The 18,608-nt window shown below is 27.5% G+C and overlaps 1 protein-coding gene across 2 annotated transcripts in view; it reads left to right on the top strand.

The window, feature by feature from the left end:
* The window catches only part of LOC107448882 (septin interacting protein 1), a 54,216-nt gene that overhangs the window by 2,405 nt on the left and 33,203 nt on the right, over nucleotides 1–18,608 (top strand). For both annotated transcript variants that reach the window (XM_043038805.2, XM_043038804.2), the window contains exons 2-6: nucleotides 3,921–4,048; nucleotides 10,564–10,715; nucleotides 13,365–13,504; nucleotides 15,206–15,263; nucleotides 15,769–15,975. In XM_043038805.2, coding sequence (XP_042894739.1) covers nucleotides 3,943–4,048; nucleotides 10,564–10,715; nucleotides 13,365–13,504; nucleotides 15,206–15,263; nucleotides 15,769–15,975 — 663 coding nt within the window. In that variant the 5' untranslated portion in view covers nucleotides 3,921–3,942. The remainder of the gene's footprint in view (nucleotides 1–3,920; nucleotides 4,049–10,563; nucleotides 10,716–13,364; nucleotides 13,505–15,205; nucleotides 15,264–15,768; nucleotides 15,976–18,608) is intronic.

The following is an 18,608-nucleotide window of genomic DNA, read 5'->3' as shown; positions in this document are numbered from 1 at the left end:
TATACACACACACACACACACGCATTTATATATATATAATGCCATATATATATAATGCCATATATATATAAATATACATAGGACATGCAACCTGTGTATTTTTATTACGGAAGTTTCTTCTGTTGTAGCATGGAGCTCTGTAGGCAGCGCATCTTTACATTTACACCCATGCAACCCAGGGTCAATCTCGGCATGGCTTCATTTGAAGGTCTCCTTTGTTTATCACAATTTATTCGTATTATACTGATTCCCCGGATGACCCTATTGGGGTGGGGTTAAACTTGTGGATTTAACTCACAAAGCAGAGTACGCTAAAAAAAGATGATTACACAAGTAAACTGGAGAACACATTTATTATTACTTTAAATGTTTAACTTAAATCTAAAAATCGTAATGTTGATCAAATATATAAAGAATCATCATCCACAATCTCAATCCTATGACGGACATCAGGCCTAAAAAGGAGGGCGGGCTGTTCATCCATCATGAAAAGAATTGTTCGTTCTTTTATAGAACACAATGTCTTACGTCACATTGATTATTACTTGACTTCCCTTCAATTCCCTGGAGACGAATCTGCAAAAGACTAAAACAATAAAATTTATAACTGGAAATTACTTATTTCCACAAAACTGAATTAAACGCAGTAGCGCATTAAAATGTATAGTCAGTTTTCTATATTACTTTTAATGACATTTGTTAGTTTTCTGTTTTAAATTAAACAGAAGATGAAGCTAATATATGTTCTAATCAGTGCTTGGATGCCTTGTTAAAAATTTTACTACCGAAAATTTTACTATTGTAAGTCTTTTGACTCGAATTTATGGGCATAAGCTTTACTTTAACCATAATTCCTCCCAAAAAAAATCCAATTTACACTTTTTTTGTGCTAGTTCAGTAACATTTTTTTAACAATAATTTGACCCCCTTCCTCTTGGATATTATTAGAATCAATCCATTTTTAACTATGTCCTGCAGTGGACTGATCGTTAAGACACAGTTCCCAGTAGAACAGCGAAGTCAAGCATCACTGACTGTGGTCAGTGTGTGGCTGGGTGACCACTTGGGTCAATCAACGAAGGGACCGAGGGCGTGCGGTATTGGTCCTCGTTAAACTGTTCTACCGTAAAGTGCTCGACTTTGCACGCAGGTCTTTGAGCTACCGAAGGGGGGTGCCATCCCCTCTGCAGAGGATCAAAATTGTGATGGTATGTCTTCAGTTCATTCTCAGGGATGTTTCACAGACCGTCGCCAATAGCTCATTGTGCAGCTCTAGTGTGGCATAAATAAACTACATCTTTAACTATACTAAATTCACTGAGTATTTTCTGTTGAATCCTGGAAAGTTAAGGTCTAAATCCCTAAGTTATTTACAATTTCTTTCATTTTAATAATATTTTCGATTTAATAAAAATGTTCTTAATAATAAAGGAGTAACTTTTAAAGTAATTATGAAAGAGAATAAAAAACTTTTCTAATGTCTGATAATATTTTTAATGAAAATTTGTATGAAAAATACTTTTTAATTTTTTTTATTAGTTACAAATATTTAATTTCAATTGTGTATGGTGTAAAAACAAATATCAAAAACTAACTTCTTATATGAAGTAAAGAATAAACATTAAATGTGAAATATCACAAAATTATTAAATATCGCAAAATACAATTTTATGATGTTAATTTAAACTTAGATTTTCTTCATTAAAATATAGTTGTTATTTAGTAAAATCATTTTGTCTGTTGCATGGTTTACCTTTTTCAGATAAATACATGTCCCACGACCATTAAGTATGCAATATTAACTAATTTTCCCTTTCGTTATGTTTGCTTTCTCCATTATTTTAACACTTAAAAATTTAACTCTATTTAGTTGTTTTTCATTGAGGTAGCAAATAACATTTGCGTTTAGAGCAGAATAGCCACCTTCATCTCTTGTGATAGTCTGTACTTTTAGTCAAATTATGATTTTTGAAATATAGATGTAGGAGTATGAAAGTTTTATGAGAATTTTAAAGAGGAGAATATAATATACTGTGGGTTTCAGATTTTCATAGTGCTCTCTCTCTTTTTTAATTAAATATTTAATTTATCCAAAATACATAAATCCAGAAAAGACACTATTGATAAATAATAACTTTTCAGTATTAAATATTCAAAAAAGGAACTATCATTTGCGAAGAATTAAATTTCTTTTTATAGTCATTACGTATGCTTTTTCAATTGAAAACTTTTGAGTAATTGCCGATGTTTAATCTCAGATTTAAAAGCTTGAAATGTAAAGCTGGATCTATATACGAAAAAACACCTTACTTTTTAACTTTATCTTAAAGTAAAATTTCTTTGCAACCCAATTTCAATGAAAATATTACTGACTTTAAAATAACTTATTTCATTTGAAGTATTAAATAAGTTAGTTTTTAATTATTTTAAAAACTTAAATATTTTAATTTTATGTTATATATTACATTAAAGTATTTAAATTAAAGCAGATTAAAATTATCAATTGTCAACCTGCAACTTTTATTAATTATTGTTTATTGTGTATACTTTGTTGATTAAAAACAAATTTGTTTCATTTTCCTAAACAGTTATATGTTTAGAGTTATTACTTTTGTAATATTTAATATATTTTTATTTTTTATAGTAGTTATTTTTTAATAAATATAACAATGTACGGTTATAAAAACCATGGAGAGAACTAATTTATGAAATATATTGGCACTTCAAATCTGATCCAGCTCATCATAGTAAAAGTTTCCTGACTGAAATACCAAGAAAGTGTTTGATTTGAGTGTCACTCTCTTTTTGAACTTACCTATAAGTTAGAATTACTCCTAGAACACCCTATCTCCACTGGTTACATCATTTCTTAAAAAGGCAGTCTCAAAATTCTAGGAAAACTTCCTTGTGAAGCATTTATAAACAGATTCAAACAAACAAGTTTATCTTTTCCTACATACTATAGATATGCAACATTGTCCCTTAAAAATGATTCCCTATAGATAAAGATAGAGCAGGGTAATTTGAAGCTGTGAACATTTCCTTATTGTAAAGAAGAATCGGCTAACTTATTAGTAAGGAAATGACAAGGAGATACATGGGTATCGTTTAGAGTATTGCTTCCTTGTGAGGAAAGAAGCAATATTTTACATTTTTGAACAAGGAAGAGCCTCATATCAACGTCGTAAAATGATTTTTTAAGTTTTAATGTTTACTTAATAAAATCAGAATTTTTTTTTTGAACTTTTAAAAAAATGAATAGTTTGAGAAAATATTGCCATTTACAATGAGGGGGGGGAGTGTTTGAAAACCCTAAACCCCTCCCTTACCTACGTCCCTGGTTTTCATATTAACTTCGCAGCAAGAAATTGATGATCATAGAAAAGGAAAAAACTTCCTAGTTAGAAAAAAGTAAAAGGAAGAATAAAAAGTTTGTATTCTTCAAAAACAAAAGAGCTATGAAATTTCTACATTCTGTGTTAACTTAAATGTCTCAAAGAAAAATTTCATGAAAATTTTTAAATATTAATATTTTTAAGAGGGAGAAAAATTAAGATTTTCAAATTTGGAATGGTGATATACTCTGTTTTATCAATAATTTTCTGGGCTCACTAGATTCACATGCCCCTGTGCAGTTGTCAGTTGGTTGCAGTAGCCTGAAGTATACATTTTTTTCTACCTCAATGAATGAGTACATAAGGGAATTTTAATTGTGTTAGATTTTATGAATTGTTCTTAAATAATATTTTCCTTTCAAAATTATAATTAGCAAGAAGCTTGGTTAGTGTATAAAATTTTGATCAACTCATAGACAATAAGATTTTTTTTCTCAACATTTTCTAATTGTGTCTATTGCTTGTATTTTTTTTTTTACAGTAACTTGCCTCATGCGTAATGACTTTTCTTCATGTTTTTTTTAGGGTTCATTTATATTTATTAGTCATGACGGATGGTATTGAGAAATTTGAGGTTACTGATTGGGATCTTGAAAATGAGTTTAATCCTAATCGTGTAAGACATAAGCTGACGAAGAAGCAGCAAATTTATGGTATGGTTATTTATTTTCTGTATTTTTGTTGATGAATAATACTTTTTATGTCCAGGGTGATTATAAAATAACTTTCCCACCAAATGACCTTTTTCTTTTCTGAGTGTTAGTGGTCACCCTTAATAATTCTTGGTAATGCTTGTTTCATTCTATATTTAGCTGAATGCAGTGGTCGAAAAACTACATATTTTTTGTAATTAATTGCACCTACTTCATTATAAATGTAATTAGTTACAACTCATTTTTTCAAATATTGTGAGTGACTACAAACTACTTTGGAAATGTAATCACAACTTCACTACTTTTAGGTACTAAAAGTAGTGAAGCTTTACCTCTATGTTCGAAATGGTTTTGAATAAGAAATATGAAGAATTATTTATAAATATTTATTCATGTTTACATGAGCCTGTTTGTTATTCTAAACAACTTTATTACGAATGTGTGATTTTAACCAATAACTTTTTATGTCTATCTCGACAGTGAATGCTTAATTTTTGCTAAAAAATTATCAAATATTTGTGATATTGTAAAATGCTCTTTTATTTTCTCTAAGAAATAAAGTACATCAAAAATTACAAAGCAAAATATCTTCCTTCCTATTTAAATAACAGGTAAGTGTTCTTTTAATGTTTCCCGAGTATACATAGATTTGCATTTTAAGATATGGCTATTCAAATTAGAAGCAGGTGACTTTCTATGATAGCTTTTTGTTCAAAGGACAAAGTTTACAAGCGAGAGGAGTAGTAGTAGTACTTTAATTACTTCACCCTATTTTATACGTGACAAAAAAATGTCCATCTTCATATTTCTCAACCAGACTGAAAAAAGTACTATACGCTGGACAGGGTATTTCAATGCTATCATCATTAAATATAAGATTTCTGGAAAACAATGAAACAACCTTTATGAAAAAAAAAACTTGCGGCACTCAAGTATTAGGCATAATTTTTATTTTTGCATTCTCCTTATGCCCAATGACGGTCACACGTAAGATTTGTTTCAATCAGTTTAGTAAAATGAATTGTGTCTAAACCACATTTCTTTATGAATCTAATGTTAAAATTAATTCATAGGAATTGCTCCACTACCTTAAAAAGTGGTGTATTATACTACTAACTACAAAAAAAAGTAAACTACAATAGTCTTGCTACTTGTAACGAGCTACTTCTGACCACTAGCTGAATGTTATTCTGAATAATCTTATCTGCATGATAAATATGTACATGTGAAAAGAAAAACTTTTTGTTATTTTTTCAAATTATTTAAACAGCGCATTTTTAAAATAGAATTTTAATTTTGTAATTAAGACCCTTATTAGGGGAAAAGGATCCAGTAATTCTGAGGATCGGTATTTTCCAATGTGTATTGATATCTCTGAACAATTTATTATATAAATACTAACAATTTCTAATGTAGAAAAATCTTGTGAGGTGTTTTGATCATCATTGGGGTCCATTTTTGATGACGTTAGCATTTTTGATTATTTTTTCTATTTTAGGGTATTCTTTAAAATACTTCTTAGATAGTTTTAAGAAAAATAATTGGGTCATTATTTTGTATTTTAGAGCAATTTTTAAGTTTTTGAGGTACTTTTAAGTTTTTGTGTACAAGAACTAAAATTGTGATGCAATAAATTATATTGACGATTAGAGTCAAGTGTTGCAAAAGGGAAAGATAGAATAGAGTGTGGTGCAGCTAAGTAGAACAAAGTTATGGAGAAGAACTCTAACTTCCAAATTATGGCAAAGTCTCTAGTACAGTGTGTCAAAAATGTAGTCAAACGTTTTGACGTTTTAAAAAATCAATAGATCCATTTTATAAGCATTCAAAAACCAAATGTCATTTCACTGGAGGAACATTCAACAACCATTTTTATTCGTGCCCTGTGGCAGTCTTCAACCGTTTCATTGAGATCAGATACCATAAACCGTTTCATTGAGATCAGATACCAACAACCCTTTCATTGAGATCAGATACCAACAACCATTTCATTGAGATCAGATACCGACAACCATTTCATCGAGATCAGATGCCAACAGCCGTTTCATGGAAATCAGATACCAACAGCCATTTCATTGAGATTAGATATCAACAACCGTTTAATTGAGATCAGATACAAACAACCTTGCCAACAACCGTTTCATTTTCGTTTAGATTAGACATATTTTTTATGCTGGCCCTCTAGTGGAATGGCATTTGGTTTTTGAATGTTTATAAAATGGATCTATTGCTTTTTTAAGACATCAAAACATTTGACTGCATTTTTGACCCACTGTAGGTATGGTGAGTCAACAATATTTCAAATTGATGTGTCTAAAAGCTGGACTGTATGCACCAATCATATCAGTAGATGTTGAAAGAAGCTTCTGTAGGCATTAAAATTTGCTTTCAGGCAAGAGAGGATAATTTACATTTCAAAATATCAATAAACATTTAATAACCCAATATCAGAGTTCTCCCAAGGAATAACAAAAGCGCAGGACGCTTCCTGACAGAAAAAGGCACATTGAGTTTTGAAAGGGCACTCACTTAACACTGTAAAAATTTGTCAAAATGTGTAATATTACATAATAACTGAATTTCATCCTCAATACCTTTTTATACTATTTTATGTGTATATTTCGAATAGTAATTCTCACTCATCAAAACAAGAGAAAATTTTATAGTTTATAAAAAAAATGTCATGCTAAATAACAATCACTGCATAATTTTTTTTCTAAAGAAGTAAACTAAAAAAGAAATGATTGTTAGTAAACAATTTGAAAGCTTTTTTCTATAACAACTGAAAATTTTGAGAAAACAAATATTTAAAGATGCCCCCTTTTTTTTAAAAAAAAAGAAGGCACTTAAAAAATAATTTTAAAATTTAAAATCACTTAAAAAATTCATCAATATTCCCCAGAAATAGTAAACTTTAAAAAATTTAACCAGTTGAGAATAATCTTGAAAAAATAAATAACTAATAGTTATCAGAATTAAACCTATAAAAAGGATAATTTTACCAGTGTGTAATTATTATTTAAATCGTGAAATAATTTTGTTTTAATGGAAAATGAATAAAAAGGCAATGTTCTTTAGGGATGGCCACTTATTTTTACCAGTAATGCGGGGCGCTCTTCTAAAATCACTCAGGGAGAACACTGCAATATATACAATAATCTCTGATATTCCAGTTTTTCTATTCATTAAAATTTATACACAAAAAGAAAAGGTTAAGGAGTAAATATATTTTTGTTTGTTATTTTAGCATATAATATGATTATTTTAAACTCTTATGAATTTAGAACATGCATTGCATTGTTTTATATATTTTGAAACGAATTAAGGAAATTTTAAAGAGGAAACCATTATTCTATTTTAGTATTTTCACTTAAATAATAGGGAATTTTCATAATTTTAAGGAAATTTTTTGCATCTTTAGGGCAATTTATAGATATTTTTTATGTTGTCTAAATCTGTATTTTAGTGATCATTCATTGTTAGTCATCAATTGTTTTCAATAGCATTTATAAAACTTATTTTAAAGACGATAATCCTCAAGCATCAGATTAAATTGCCATTGATTTTCGACCAAAGATGTCACAGTCAAAAATATGTTAAAGTGGTTATAAAATTTTTCTGAAGTTTCTCTATAGACATTTATCTATTTGATTTTATTGTTGCTTACTAGAAATATTTTTCAAGCAGTAAAAAATTAAAATTTTTTTCTTAAAGTTATGTTTAAAATATGACAAAATATATAATAAAATAAATTTTAAAAAAAGTAATACTGTTTACACAGAACATGATTGTTGGAAAAATAATGGTGATTTTTACTAAAAAATGGTGATTATACTATCAATGAACAACCATACTGGTTTAAAATTAAACAGATAGCTAAACTGTAGTTTTTGAAGGTTTTACAGTGGAAAATGAAAAGCATTTTAATAGCAAATTTCAGAAAAAATCAAGATATAAGGAAAATTAATTAATCTTAATTTTCTTTCCTTTACCTATTTTTTTCAGAATCTGTAAAAAATATTAAATGTGTAAAAAGTCTGAATGATATTATATTTTTTTCTTGCAAGTACAGCTTTTAAAATGCATTATAAAAAATAAATATTTAAAAAAAATATTTTAGTAATTATACACTCAAATTATATAACAATAAGTGAAGTTTGAAAGTTTAATTTTCTTTACAAAATGTCATTTTAAATTTAAGACCAAAAGTTTGAACTAAAAAAAAGGAATGTTAGTTAATATTAAGATTTGTACATTTAAGTTTTTATATAAAAAAAAGAAGTAATATCAAAGCCGTTATTTTTTGATATATTACATTAATTATTTACTACCACGTCATTATACAATTAAATTAATTATTTTAAAAGCTGATAAAAATTTTTGACTCTTTAACACTAAAATGTCACTCTTCAACACTAAAAAGTCAATATCTTTTCAAAATGTATATATATTTTTCTTTTGTAATGTTTCTAATAAGTAGAAAAGATATTTGTCTAATCTGATCTTTTGTATTGGTTAAGTGTTCAACAGCAAGTTTTTTTTTTATTTTTTAAATTAATTTAGGTTAAGAAAAATTAGAATAAGGGTAAATTTTATTATTGATATTTTTTCTCTCAAAACAATTGAAAAGTTAATTTTTAAACTTAGAATATAATGATTAAGCCCAGTTTCCAATTAGGCTTATGTACTGAACAAACCACAACTTTGCTTAATTTTCTAAAATAGTTGAGCCATCTTCTCAACAAAAAAGTAGCATATGAATGAATTATACTCAGCAATCTCATTTGCGTACAGTAAAATCAACACATGCCAATCTGAATAAGTATTGTTTTAATGATCAGATTTTCTCCTAGTGAGTGCTAAACTTAATGTTTAAAAGGCTTGAATTCAAATATGCTAATAAATTAATGATAACTGTAAATTAAGATGCAAAATCGGGCTCATAAACTTCCTTTTTTAGATGAATTTGTATTCTTGATTTTGTAAAAAAGGGGTTCAAACTATGTAAGAAATCAATCTATTAATTTTTGATATATGAAAATTTATTAATTATTTGTAATTTTTTAAAATGTATTATTTGTTTAAGAAATTCCAGACATAGCGTAAGCAAAAAAGTGAAATTAAGGGGGACCTAATGTCGGAACAGTCTCCTAATTAAACTATTGAAATCATATTTTCCAAATAGTGGCTTCAAGAATTGCCAAGCTGGTCAAAAATTAAAGGTATGGTTATTTAGAGAAAGGATATTTTTGTGTGATTATGTAACTTTTTCCATAAATTAATTCGATGATTTGTTACAAAGGATCGTTCTTTTGAACCATTAAGATTGGTAGTACGTGAAAATGAGAATTAGAGCAAATTATTCAGGAGGATATGTTTTTTTCTTTTCTTTTCTTACTGTGCAGTACTTAATAATTGGATTACACAAAATAACTTTTGATCTAATGATCGGATCTTATTATACTGGGACTCAATCTTAATAGTTTAAATATTTGTATTAATTAATGCTGATGATATCAGATGTAAAATCATGCTTTCTCAGAATAAATGTACCTTTGTCCCCGACGCATTTGGATTCCCGGTGCTCAAAATATGCAAAACTATAAGACTCCCTGCAATAGTTTTTTTCCAAAAATCATTTTAATAGTAAAGTAGAAAAAAAAATCACATCTTTTTAAATAATGTTATTTTATGTATGGTAAAAATACAAAATTTGAAGAAAATCTAATGAAGTTCCTGAGAATTTAATTTTAAATATATGACTTCTTTTTCATATCAGATCTTCATATACTACAGAAATATGATTTTATGAAAGTCTTATATATAAAATTAAATTTCTTAGGAACTACTTTTCCAATTTCATTAAATGTTTTGTTGTTGTTGCTGTAGGCTGTTGAGGCAAGGGGAGCGATTGTTCTTTTTCTTCAGTAGCACCATCTATGGCCGAGAATTGCCACTCCCATTTGTCACACCCATTTATAAGGCGGGCGCATTCATACATCCACAGATCGTAATTTTGATCTAAACCAGAGAACGATCAATCTCCAAGTCAGTATTCCCAACTTGTTAGGGAACATAAAGGACTTTGTGACCCGACAGATTTAATATGCACCAGTTACTGTTTACTACATAGGGAGTAATTAGGCGACTGGATTTGAACTCCCGTTCTCACAAACGCGAATCAAGCACCCTGCCAACCAGGCTGTCCTTGTTAAACATTTTATTTTGCTAATAAAAATTACATTTCTTAAAATTTTGTTGAAATTTCTGTACCGTAGGTTCACTTAATATATATGTATATTTAATATTTGTATGTTTTTGTGTCTGATATAGTAGCTTTAAATATCGCCCACATTTATTTATTAGCATATTTGAGACAACTCCATTAATGTATTAAGATAGAGTATGTGTTGATCTGATCACTGGAACAAAAGTTATTCAGGGTGTTCCTTTTTTTTGTTTGTTCGCTTTTTGATTGAAACTAGCTCTCAAATAATTGCTTCTTTATGTTTAAGGCGTATTTGCAAGTGATGATAGTGAAGAAGATGAAAGACCAGGTTTTGGTCATAAAGCTGCTACCAACAGCATGTCTCACATTAACTTCATCAGTGGAGGTGTTCGAACAATTGGGGAAAAAACTGAGAAAAAGGCATCTGAAGAAGAGGATGTAAGAAAGTTTTCTATAATTTCTTCTTATTTATGTTCGACTTAGTTCTTTGTTTAAATCGATTTTTGTTTTAAGTGGTTGACATTTTTAAATTTAAATTTTTGTGAAAATATATTACCATTTAAAAACCTTTTTCTATTACATTTGTAGCAACAAAAAAAAGTTTTGCCCATAAAAATGTATAAAATAGATTTTTTTATTGTCTGAAATTCTTAAAGTAACCTGGTAATCTTACCCTCCTTTTTATGTTTTATTAAAGTCCTATTTTTTATTTATGTTTTAGTGAAACCTGAGTTGTTGTACATTGTTCGTTTGTATGTTATCCCGCTTCTTGCGTCATTTTCTGCTGGTCTGTGAAACTTGCCTATGCCGATAATATTAAAATATCCCAGATTTTATGTTACCATTATGAAGAAAACCCTGATTTATATGACTTCTAACGGATTAAATTCATTTTTTTCTACAAAATTAACACAAACTTTTTGTTGACTACTTGTGATGCATTTTTTTAGTTGTCTACACCTGAAAATCAACTTTAAAAGGAGCAAAATAGNTTATTTATTACCTTAAACTGTCTGGAATTTGTTATTAAAGGGTTGCGCTTGCGTAAAATTTACTATCGTGGAAATTCAGCTTTTTTGCGTTTTGGCTAATCTCATCCCTGAAAGAAGCAAAATAGTTTTTATCACTTTTTATAATCATGTTTTTATATATATTTCTTATCTGTTAAAGATCAAAATTTAGATAAACGTATTGAAATGTTTTAACGTTTTTTATAAAATTTTATTTACTTAATACCCATGAAATTAGTTATAGCAATGACTTACAATTATTTTAAAATTTTTTTTTATAGGATAATTAATTGAAAAGAAATGCATACTTTTATTAGTGAGGCATACCATTTGTAATTAATTTATTATAATATCAATGATCTTATCTAATTTATGCAATTTAACATAATACATATTCATTTTAACATTTTAAAATCTATCTTAGTCAAATATCTTAGTCTAATATGAGAACCATTCAATGTAAAAGTTTAATGAAAATACATTTTGTGTAAAAGATTTTGTACAAATATACCCTCACACAGTAAACACATCTGATGAGGGAGTTAAGGTTAACTTATAATACTATTTTGCCAATTCAGTGAAGTTTTAATATGTAATAAAATAAAAAAAAATTCCTTAAAATATTTTTTTTTTAGACATCTTATAAATGTTTTTTTTTTTATTTAAATTTTTTTTATTTTTAAATTTTATATATATATATATATATAAAGCTTTTTACAATACTTTGAGACAAATTTGATTAATTTTAGTAGTTAACATACGAGATAAAGAGATTACGGTTATTCATACAGTATAAATTCAGCTCTTGATAGAAGTCAATTTACATGGGTGGTCAACTTGTGAGGCTCCACGGTTTTGTGTTTAATAATAAAGTTAACTTCTATAATATAACAAACATTATCCTTCATGGTATTTTGTATTGTGGTACTATCGAGAATAATAATTATCAAATAAGGTACTGTTGCAGTAATTATCAACAATATATAATTCCCTTTGCAAATTTTTTTTTTAATAATTACTCTTTGATTTTTTTAAAATCATAGGCTGATGAGGTATTCATATTTTTCCACAGAAAATCATTAATGAAAAATTTCTTTATTAATTAACTGATTATTATTTTTGAAATTTTTTTGTTTAGTTTTGGGTTCAGTTTGTTTATTCATTGAGCTAGATTCTGATCTGTGTTTAAATTTTAAAGTTGTAAGCATTTGTGACTTAGAAAAAATTTGAATTCGGAAGAAATTTTAGAAATGTTTACAACCTTAAAATTTTTTAACTCTGTATAATATAACATTTTGACATCAAGCAAGTTTTGTTCATGTTCCTTAACATCGAGAAAATAAAATCAGTTTTCTGTCTGATCTGGGTATTTAAGAGCTATAGAATATTTTAGAAAATGTTGAAATTTTTTTTCCTTAAATTTGGTAACAAATATTTCATTAATTCAGCTTTAGAAAATTGGAAAAGGTGTCATAAAGTATAGATATTTTTCTGAGAGTATGTCATAATACTAAAATCCTGACAACTAAAGTATAGCGCCTTATAGCTGATTAATAAAAAAATAATTAAAGCTTTTCAATCTAAAAGTTGCATATAAATTGTAATATCTATTTTAGCATTTCTTATAGTTGTTTTGTTTGGCAAGGAAAATAAAAAATTTTTTTTTTGAAATTTTTGTTCTGTTATTTATTATTTTTTGTTGTTGTTAAACAATTGAGTTAATAAACATTTCATTCTCTTAATATTTCATTGTTTAATAGTTTTAAATAAATAAATAAAAGTAAATATCAAGTTATAAAATTAAAGTATGAAAGAAACTTGCATTTTTTATGTAACCAACCAACATCTGAAAACAGTTCTTAAAAAATATTTGCTTATTTGCAAGAACTACAATGAAAAAACTTATTCACCTGAAATGTAGTATTACCATGTTAGTGTAAAATAAAAATCTTCCCCTCAAATCATGAAAATTCTAATAATTTAGAGGCGGAAAGCTGAAATTCGATTGCTTAGCAATATTTTGCTTTAGAAGGTTAATGTTGAGTTGAATAATTTTATTTTTTTTGTTTATTTCTAGCAAAGTTCTAGTGAAGAAGAGGCGAAACCCAAGCCACCCCCACCCAAACAGTATGGCAATCAAAGAAGTGGAATGAGTGGTAGTCGAAATGCTCATCAAATTGCAGGCCTTAGATCCTTTCAAAAAAATGCTAATAACAGGTGTGTATGGTTTTTATGAGTGAAATTTTACTTTTTTTAATCTTCAGTCATTTGATTGTTTTAGACAGGGATAACCTTTTTTGGATTTGTCAAAAAAAATGAAATTTGCAATGCTAGGGGTGCTGATATAAAAATTAAATTATTTAATGTTAAATGAACCTGAACTAATATATTTGCAAGGTTACAAAGCAAATTATGATTAATATATATATAAAAAGAAATTGAATCTGTATCTAAAGGGTGTATCGGAAAGTCGAACTGGTCCGATAATCAGAGAACATTTTTAAAGTCAGTTTTTTTTTGTATAATCAATAAACTACTTAAAGAGAAAGCACTTACTTGTGTTATATTATTCTGTCTAAAGGAATGATGCAATATCAAAAAAACAATATTATTAGCTTTTAAAATTTTTGTTTTTTACTTCATTGTCATTTTCCAGCAGTGAGAATTTAATACAGTAGGGAGAGTAGGGTGAGAATTTAATACAGTAACCGATTATCCGGAACGATCGGGACCATCATTATTCCGGATAACTGATTTTTCCGGTTTTCTGAATAGCTACAAAAGCCTTTTTTTTAATTGTTAAACCCAACTAAAAAAAGAAAATATTTGGAAATAATTTTAAAAAGAGGAAATAAAGATGAAGTAATACACTAATGATTATTTCCAAAATGATGGTAAGGTAAACATCTTTCAAAAAAGAAAGAAAAATCCTAAAATCTTACGAGGAAAACAATTTTTTTTTTTTTAAAATGGGGGGAAAATTTACATAATTTTGTTCCAGTTTTCTGATTTCCGGATAACGGGTTCTGTACTGTAATATAATTTAAAACGTGAGTAATATAATCTGTAATAATGATAAAAGTTGTATCAGAATGTTTTCAATGCTTGTCGGAAGTGTAAGTGAACTGATTTGTGGCATGATCGAGCATTGGATGGTTGAAGCTCTAATGTATGTATGTATTTATGTAACAATATGTTTAAAATAAGCAGTGAAGATTTCTTTAAATTCTTTCAAATAGTTTTTGAGATAAAGAGCAATGAATTAGTTTATTAAATTGGTAAAATGCATCTCTGAATCCCTTTAACCTTTTCATGGTAATTTTATATTTAACATTTTTTCTTTTAAAAAAACAAGCAAAAAAAAAAACAGGAATAAAAGAATATAGCGTTTAAAATTTAATGAAATTTATAGAATGAATTTTAATTTAATTTCTTGATTTTTTAAAGCTCTTAACTTCAAAAAACAATTGGAGACTTGAGTGGGTGATGGATCTAAGGGACATTTTAGTGAACATGAAGGCAATTGGGGGCAATGATTATGCCTTTCTTTAATTTCATGTTCACAAGCTTTTGATTGTTGAAATCTTTAAAGCTCTACAATCATTTAAGCTATCTGTATTTTAATCTTCCCACCCTTAACATTTTTATTTTCAACAAAAATATGGACTTTAAAAGGTCACTTGTGAGCTGTTTGTTCCCAAATGTGCTTAGAACTTTCTTCCACTGCAAAAACAATCAGAGATTGTACCTTCATCCTCAGAAATTTATGACATTTAAATACTTAGTAAGTAAATAAAGTGCTGTTGTATAGTTAAACTAGACTAAAGATAGAACTTTCCTGATAAATATAACCTTCTCTCACAAAGCACTTCAATTAGCTATGAGATTTTAAGAATTGTAATATTTTTTTTCTTCAAGTGATTTTGGAAGCTGGGAAAAGCACACCAAGGGAATTGGCCAGAAGTTGTTGCAAAAGGTAATACTACATTTATTCTCCATTCAATTTGCTACTGAGAAATGTATTATAACTTACCTGTCAATTTTTCCAAGTTTTCTTTAAAGATGCTTTCTGATTTATTGATATGGAAACTATATAAAAAATAATTATTTTTATTAAAAGAAAAGTTTCTATTCGTAAAAAAAAAAAAAAAAAAACTTGTTTTAACCAGGATTTCTTGGAAGAAACCTATATTTTTCAAGAAGTAAAAGAAAAAAAAAACGATTTATTTTATTGCAATCTTAAAATGTTTTTTATTTTATTAATATTGTTTTCATTTTATTGTTTTTCGAAAATGTATGACTTATCGAAGTTTTCATTAAATTTCTTATTTAAATTATAATTTGTCTTCTTTTTAAATAGTTTTAATTTTTTTTCTTTAATTTGTTTTAAAAATCAAAATATTCAATTTTTACTTAAAAATTTATTTTGACTTTCATATTTAGTGTTCCCTAATTCAATACATTTCTTTATACTTTCATAGATGGGATATGAGCCAGGAAAGGGCCTTGGAAAAACACTCCAAGGAATAACTACACCGATTGAGGCAAAATTGCGTAAAGGAAGGGGAGCGATTGGTCTCTATGGTCCTGAACAGCCCACCATGATGCGCGTGGGTGGAGAACAATCTATTGAAACAGAAGAAAGTAGTGAAAAACCACATCAAAGGCAGTGGAAGAAGAAAACTGGAGTAAAGAACCCTCTTACTTTAAATTATTAATCTTACTATAGAATTTTTAATCATTTTAGCTATGTTAATTAAGTTTAGATGTTACTTTGAATGACTGAAATGGGCAGTTGACTTCCACCCGTGAATGTTGACAATGTCATAGTCGCTTTGGTAAATGTCCGAAATATGTACTAGGTCTAGTTAAGTACCACTGTCCGGTATACCCTACCCTGATGTTTTTTTAAGATCAATTGCCACTGCCCAATATGCATTTAACCATTACTCAGAATACTGATATTTCTCCTAATCTTTTCTCAGCAGACATTAAAATGTCAAATAAATATAATTATACCAACAAATAAATTAATATCAAGTCAGACATAACAAATATTTCGAACATTCGCTGAAGCGACTGTGATTATTGTCATTCACAGTGACATGGACATTTAATCTGGTATATAAAATATACCCCCCTCATATTTAATGTTTCCATAATGTTAGTATTTCATTTTGTGTCTGATTTTGTGAAGTTGTAGTTCACTAATATTATTTAATTTTTAATATCTTAGTATTTTCATAAATTGGTTTTTTATCATTTCAGCTGTAATATTGAGAGCCAGTTTTGTATAGCCACAAAATCGTATACTTTTTTCAGGGCTTCTAATAAAAAAAAAAAGATCAGATCAAAGATGCCTTGATTAATAGTTGGCACTATTTAATTTGTATATTTAAGTCTTTTTGCTTGTTATTTTTCAGTCATTTCAGTTATAATAATTAATTTGTGATGGCTATTGTTTTGTCACAAAATAAGACGTGGATTCAAGGTTTCCGAAGTCGAAAAATGTTTTTTAAAAGATTGTATCTGATTTTGTAAATAAATAGTTATCACTCTTTAATTTTTATAGATTAAGTGTTCCTCTCAAACCTTAAAAAAAAAAAAGAAGAAAAAAATATATAGCTTATAAAAATTTTATCTCTAGGTCAAAAGAGTTTTTTTATTAGCCTTTTTAATTTGCTTACTATTTTTGTATTTCACATAAATTCTGAAATTATTCCAAAATTAAATATAGTCTTGCTCTTTAAATAAATAAGAATTTCATACCTTACTTCCCTTCTGAAAATTAATTTTTTGTATGCTGCAATATTTGTGATTATAAACTTTATACATTAGCGTACCTTTCATTTAACTATCTCAATTATTGTATTTATGTTCATTTAATTCTACATTGATAGTTGCTTTAGGATAATATATATCAAAACAAAATTCGCCATAAGTTCACAAATAAAAATTCGTGTCAAATTTTAACTCCTTAGTTGTATTTCAGTAGGCTATTGATCGACCAAACATGGTTTTTTCCCTCTACAAAATGAACAGAATTAATAATAAATAATTCTTGAACTAATTTAATTGTCAGAATTTTTTTTTGATGTATATTTTTTGTTTTGTTATATATAATTGTTTCCAATTTTCTAAGTCTTATCGATTTTGTGCAAATAAAATATTAAGGCAAAGCAGAAAAAAAATATATTAAGGTTAAGCAAAAAAAAAGAAGAAAAAATATTAAGGTAAAGCGAAAAAAAAGTGAGAAAAAACTTAAAAAAGCACCTAAAATTCCATTAATTGTCAAACAAAGTGAGACTTCAATAAAAACTTTGTCAAGTTCTTTAACAAATATGGCTCTTTAAGCATATCAGATTTCAACTGTGTAGTTGCATTCCTGTGACCTGTAGAGCAGTTCATATGGTATTTTCCCCTCAAGTTAAATAGTTAATAATTCTCTAACTAATTATCGAAAGTTAAATTTTTTTATTCGAATGTACTCCCAGTACATTTTTCTAGATACTCTCATAATTTCACATTCCTATGTCTTAAAGTTTTTGCGCAGCGAAATGAAATGTAACATTGAGTTGAACACTTGAAGCAATGGTGTCGGCAGTCCTTACAATTTAATATAGAGGAAACATAAACACAAATCATAGTTAATATGCAGATCTCTATCCCATAATTTATTATCTTGCAATTTCTGGGAAAATTTTGGAGAAACTGCTGAAGTTACAAGAATGTTTAATGTTTAATAGCATTTTCTTTTGCATGAATATTTTCAAATAATGAGATTTATTACAACATTTCTGCTGCATTTTTTGGCATTGGTTTGAAAGTGTGATAACTTATTTACTCAAATACAAAAATCTCTTGAGAGATTGAAATGGGTTCTTAATCTGTTTTGAAGACTTTTGATCAAAACTACAACCAAAATAAAGAATAGAATTAAAAAGAAAGAGAGTTAGAAATGTTTGTATAAAAAAATTCCATTGATAAATAAAGATAAATAATGTCTCCGCAAAGCTTTTACTGTTGCCCTAATAGTGCATGTTTTTGCTTTTGTCATGCTTGCTTATTCCATTGGTCTTGCTTTTAAAAAATGAATGTAAAAATACTGAAGTATTGTTGACTACGATTTATGACACATTGACATGTAATTTAATTTGAATTCTATTTTTTACAATTTTTAAATGCAATTAAGTAGATAAAAATCAATAATGTTATCACTTTTAATTATGAAATGACTGAGTATTTGGGGTGTCTATAGATGTCTCTCTCTTGTTGATTTTCAGGTCAAAAAAAAATAATAATATTAATTATATTTGTGAAA

Source organism: Parasteatoda tepidariorum, chromosome 8 (assembly GCF_043381705.1).
Source record: "Parasteatoda tepidariorum isolate YZ-2023 chromosome 8, CAS_Ptep_4.0, whole genome shotgun sequence".
NCBI classification, from domain to species: domain Eukaryota; kingdom Metazoa; phylum Arthropoda; class Arachnida; order Araneae; family Theridiidae; genus Parasteatoda; species Parasteatoda tepidariorum.
The sequence above is the reverse complement of the archived record's forward strand: the minus strand, read 5'-3'. Positions and strand labels throughout refer to the sequence as shown.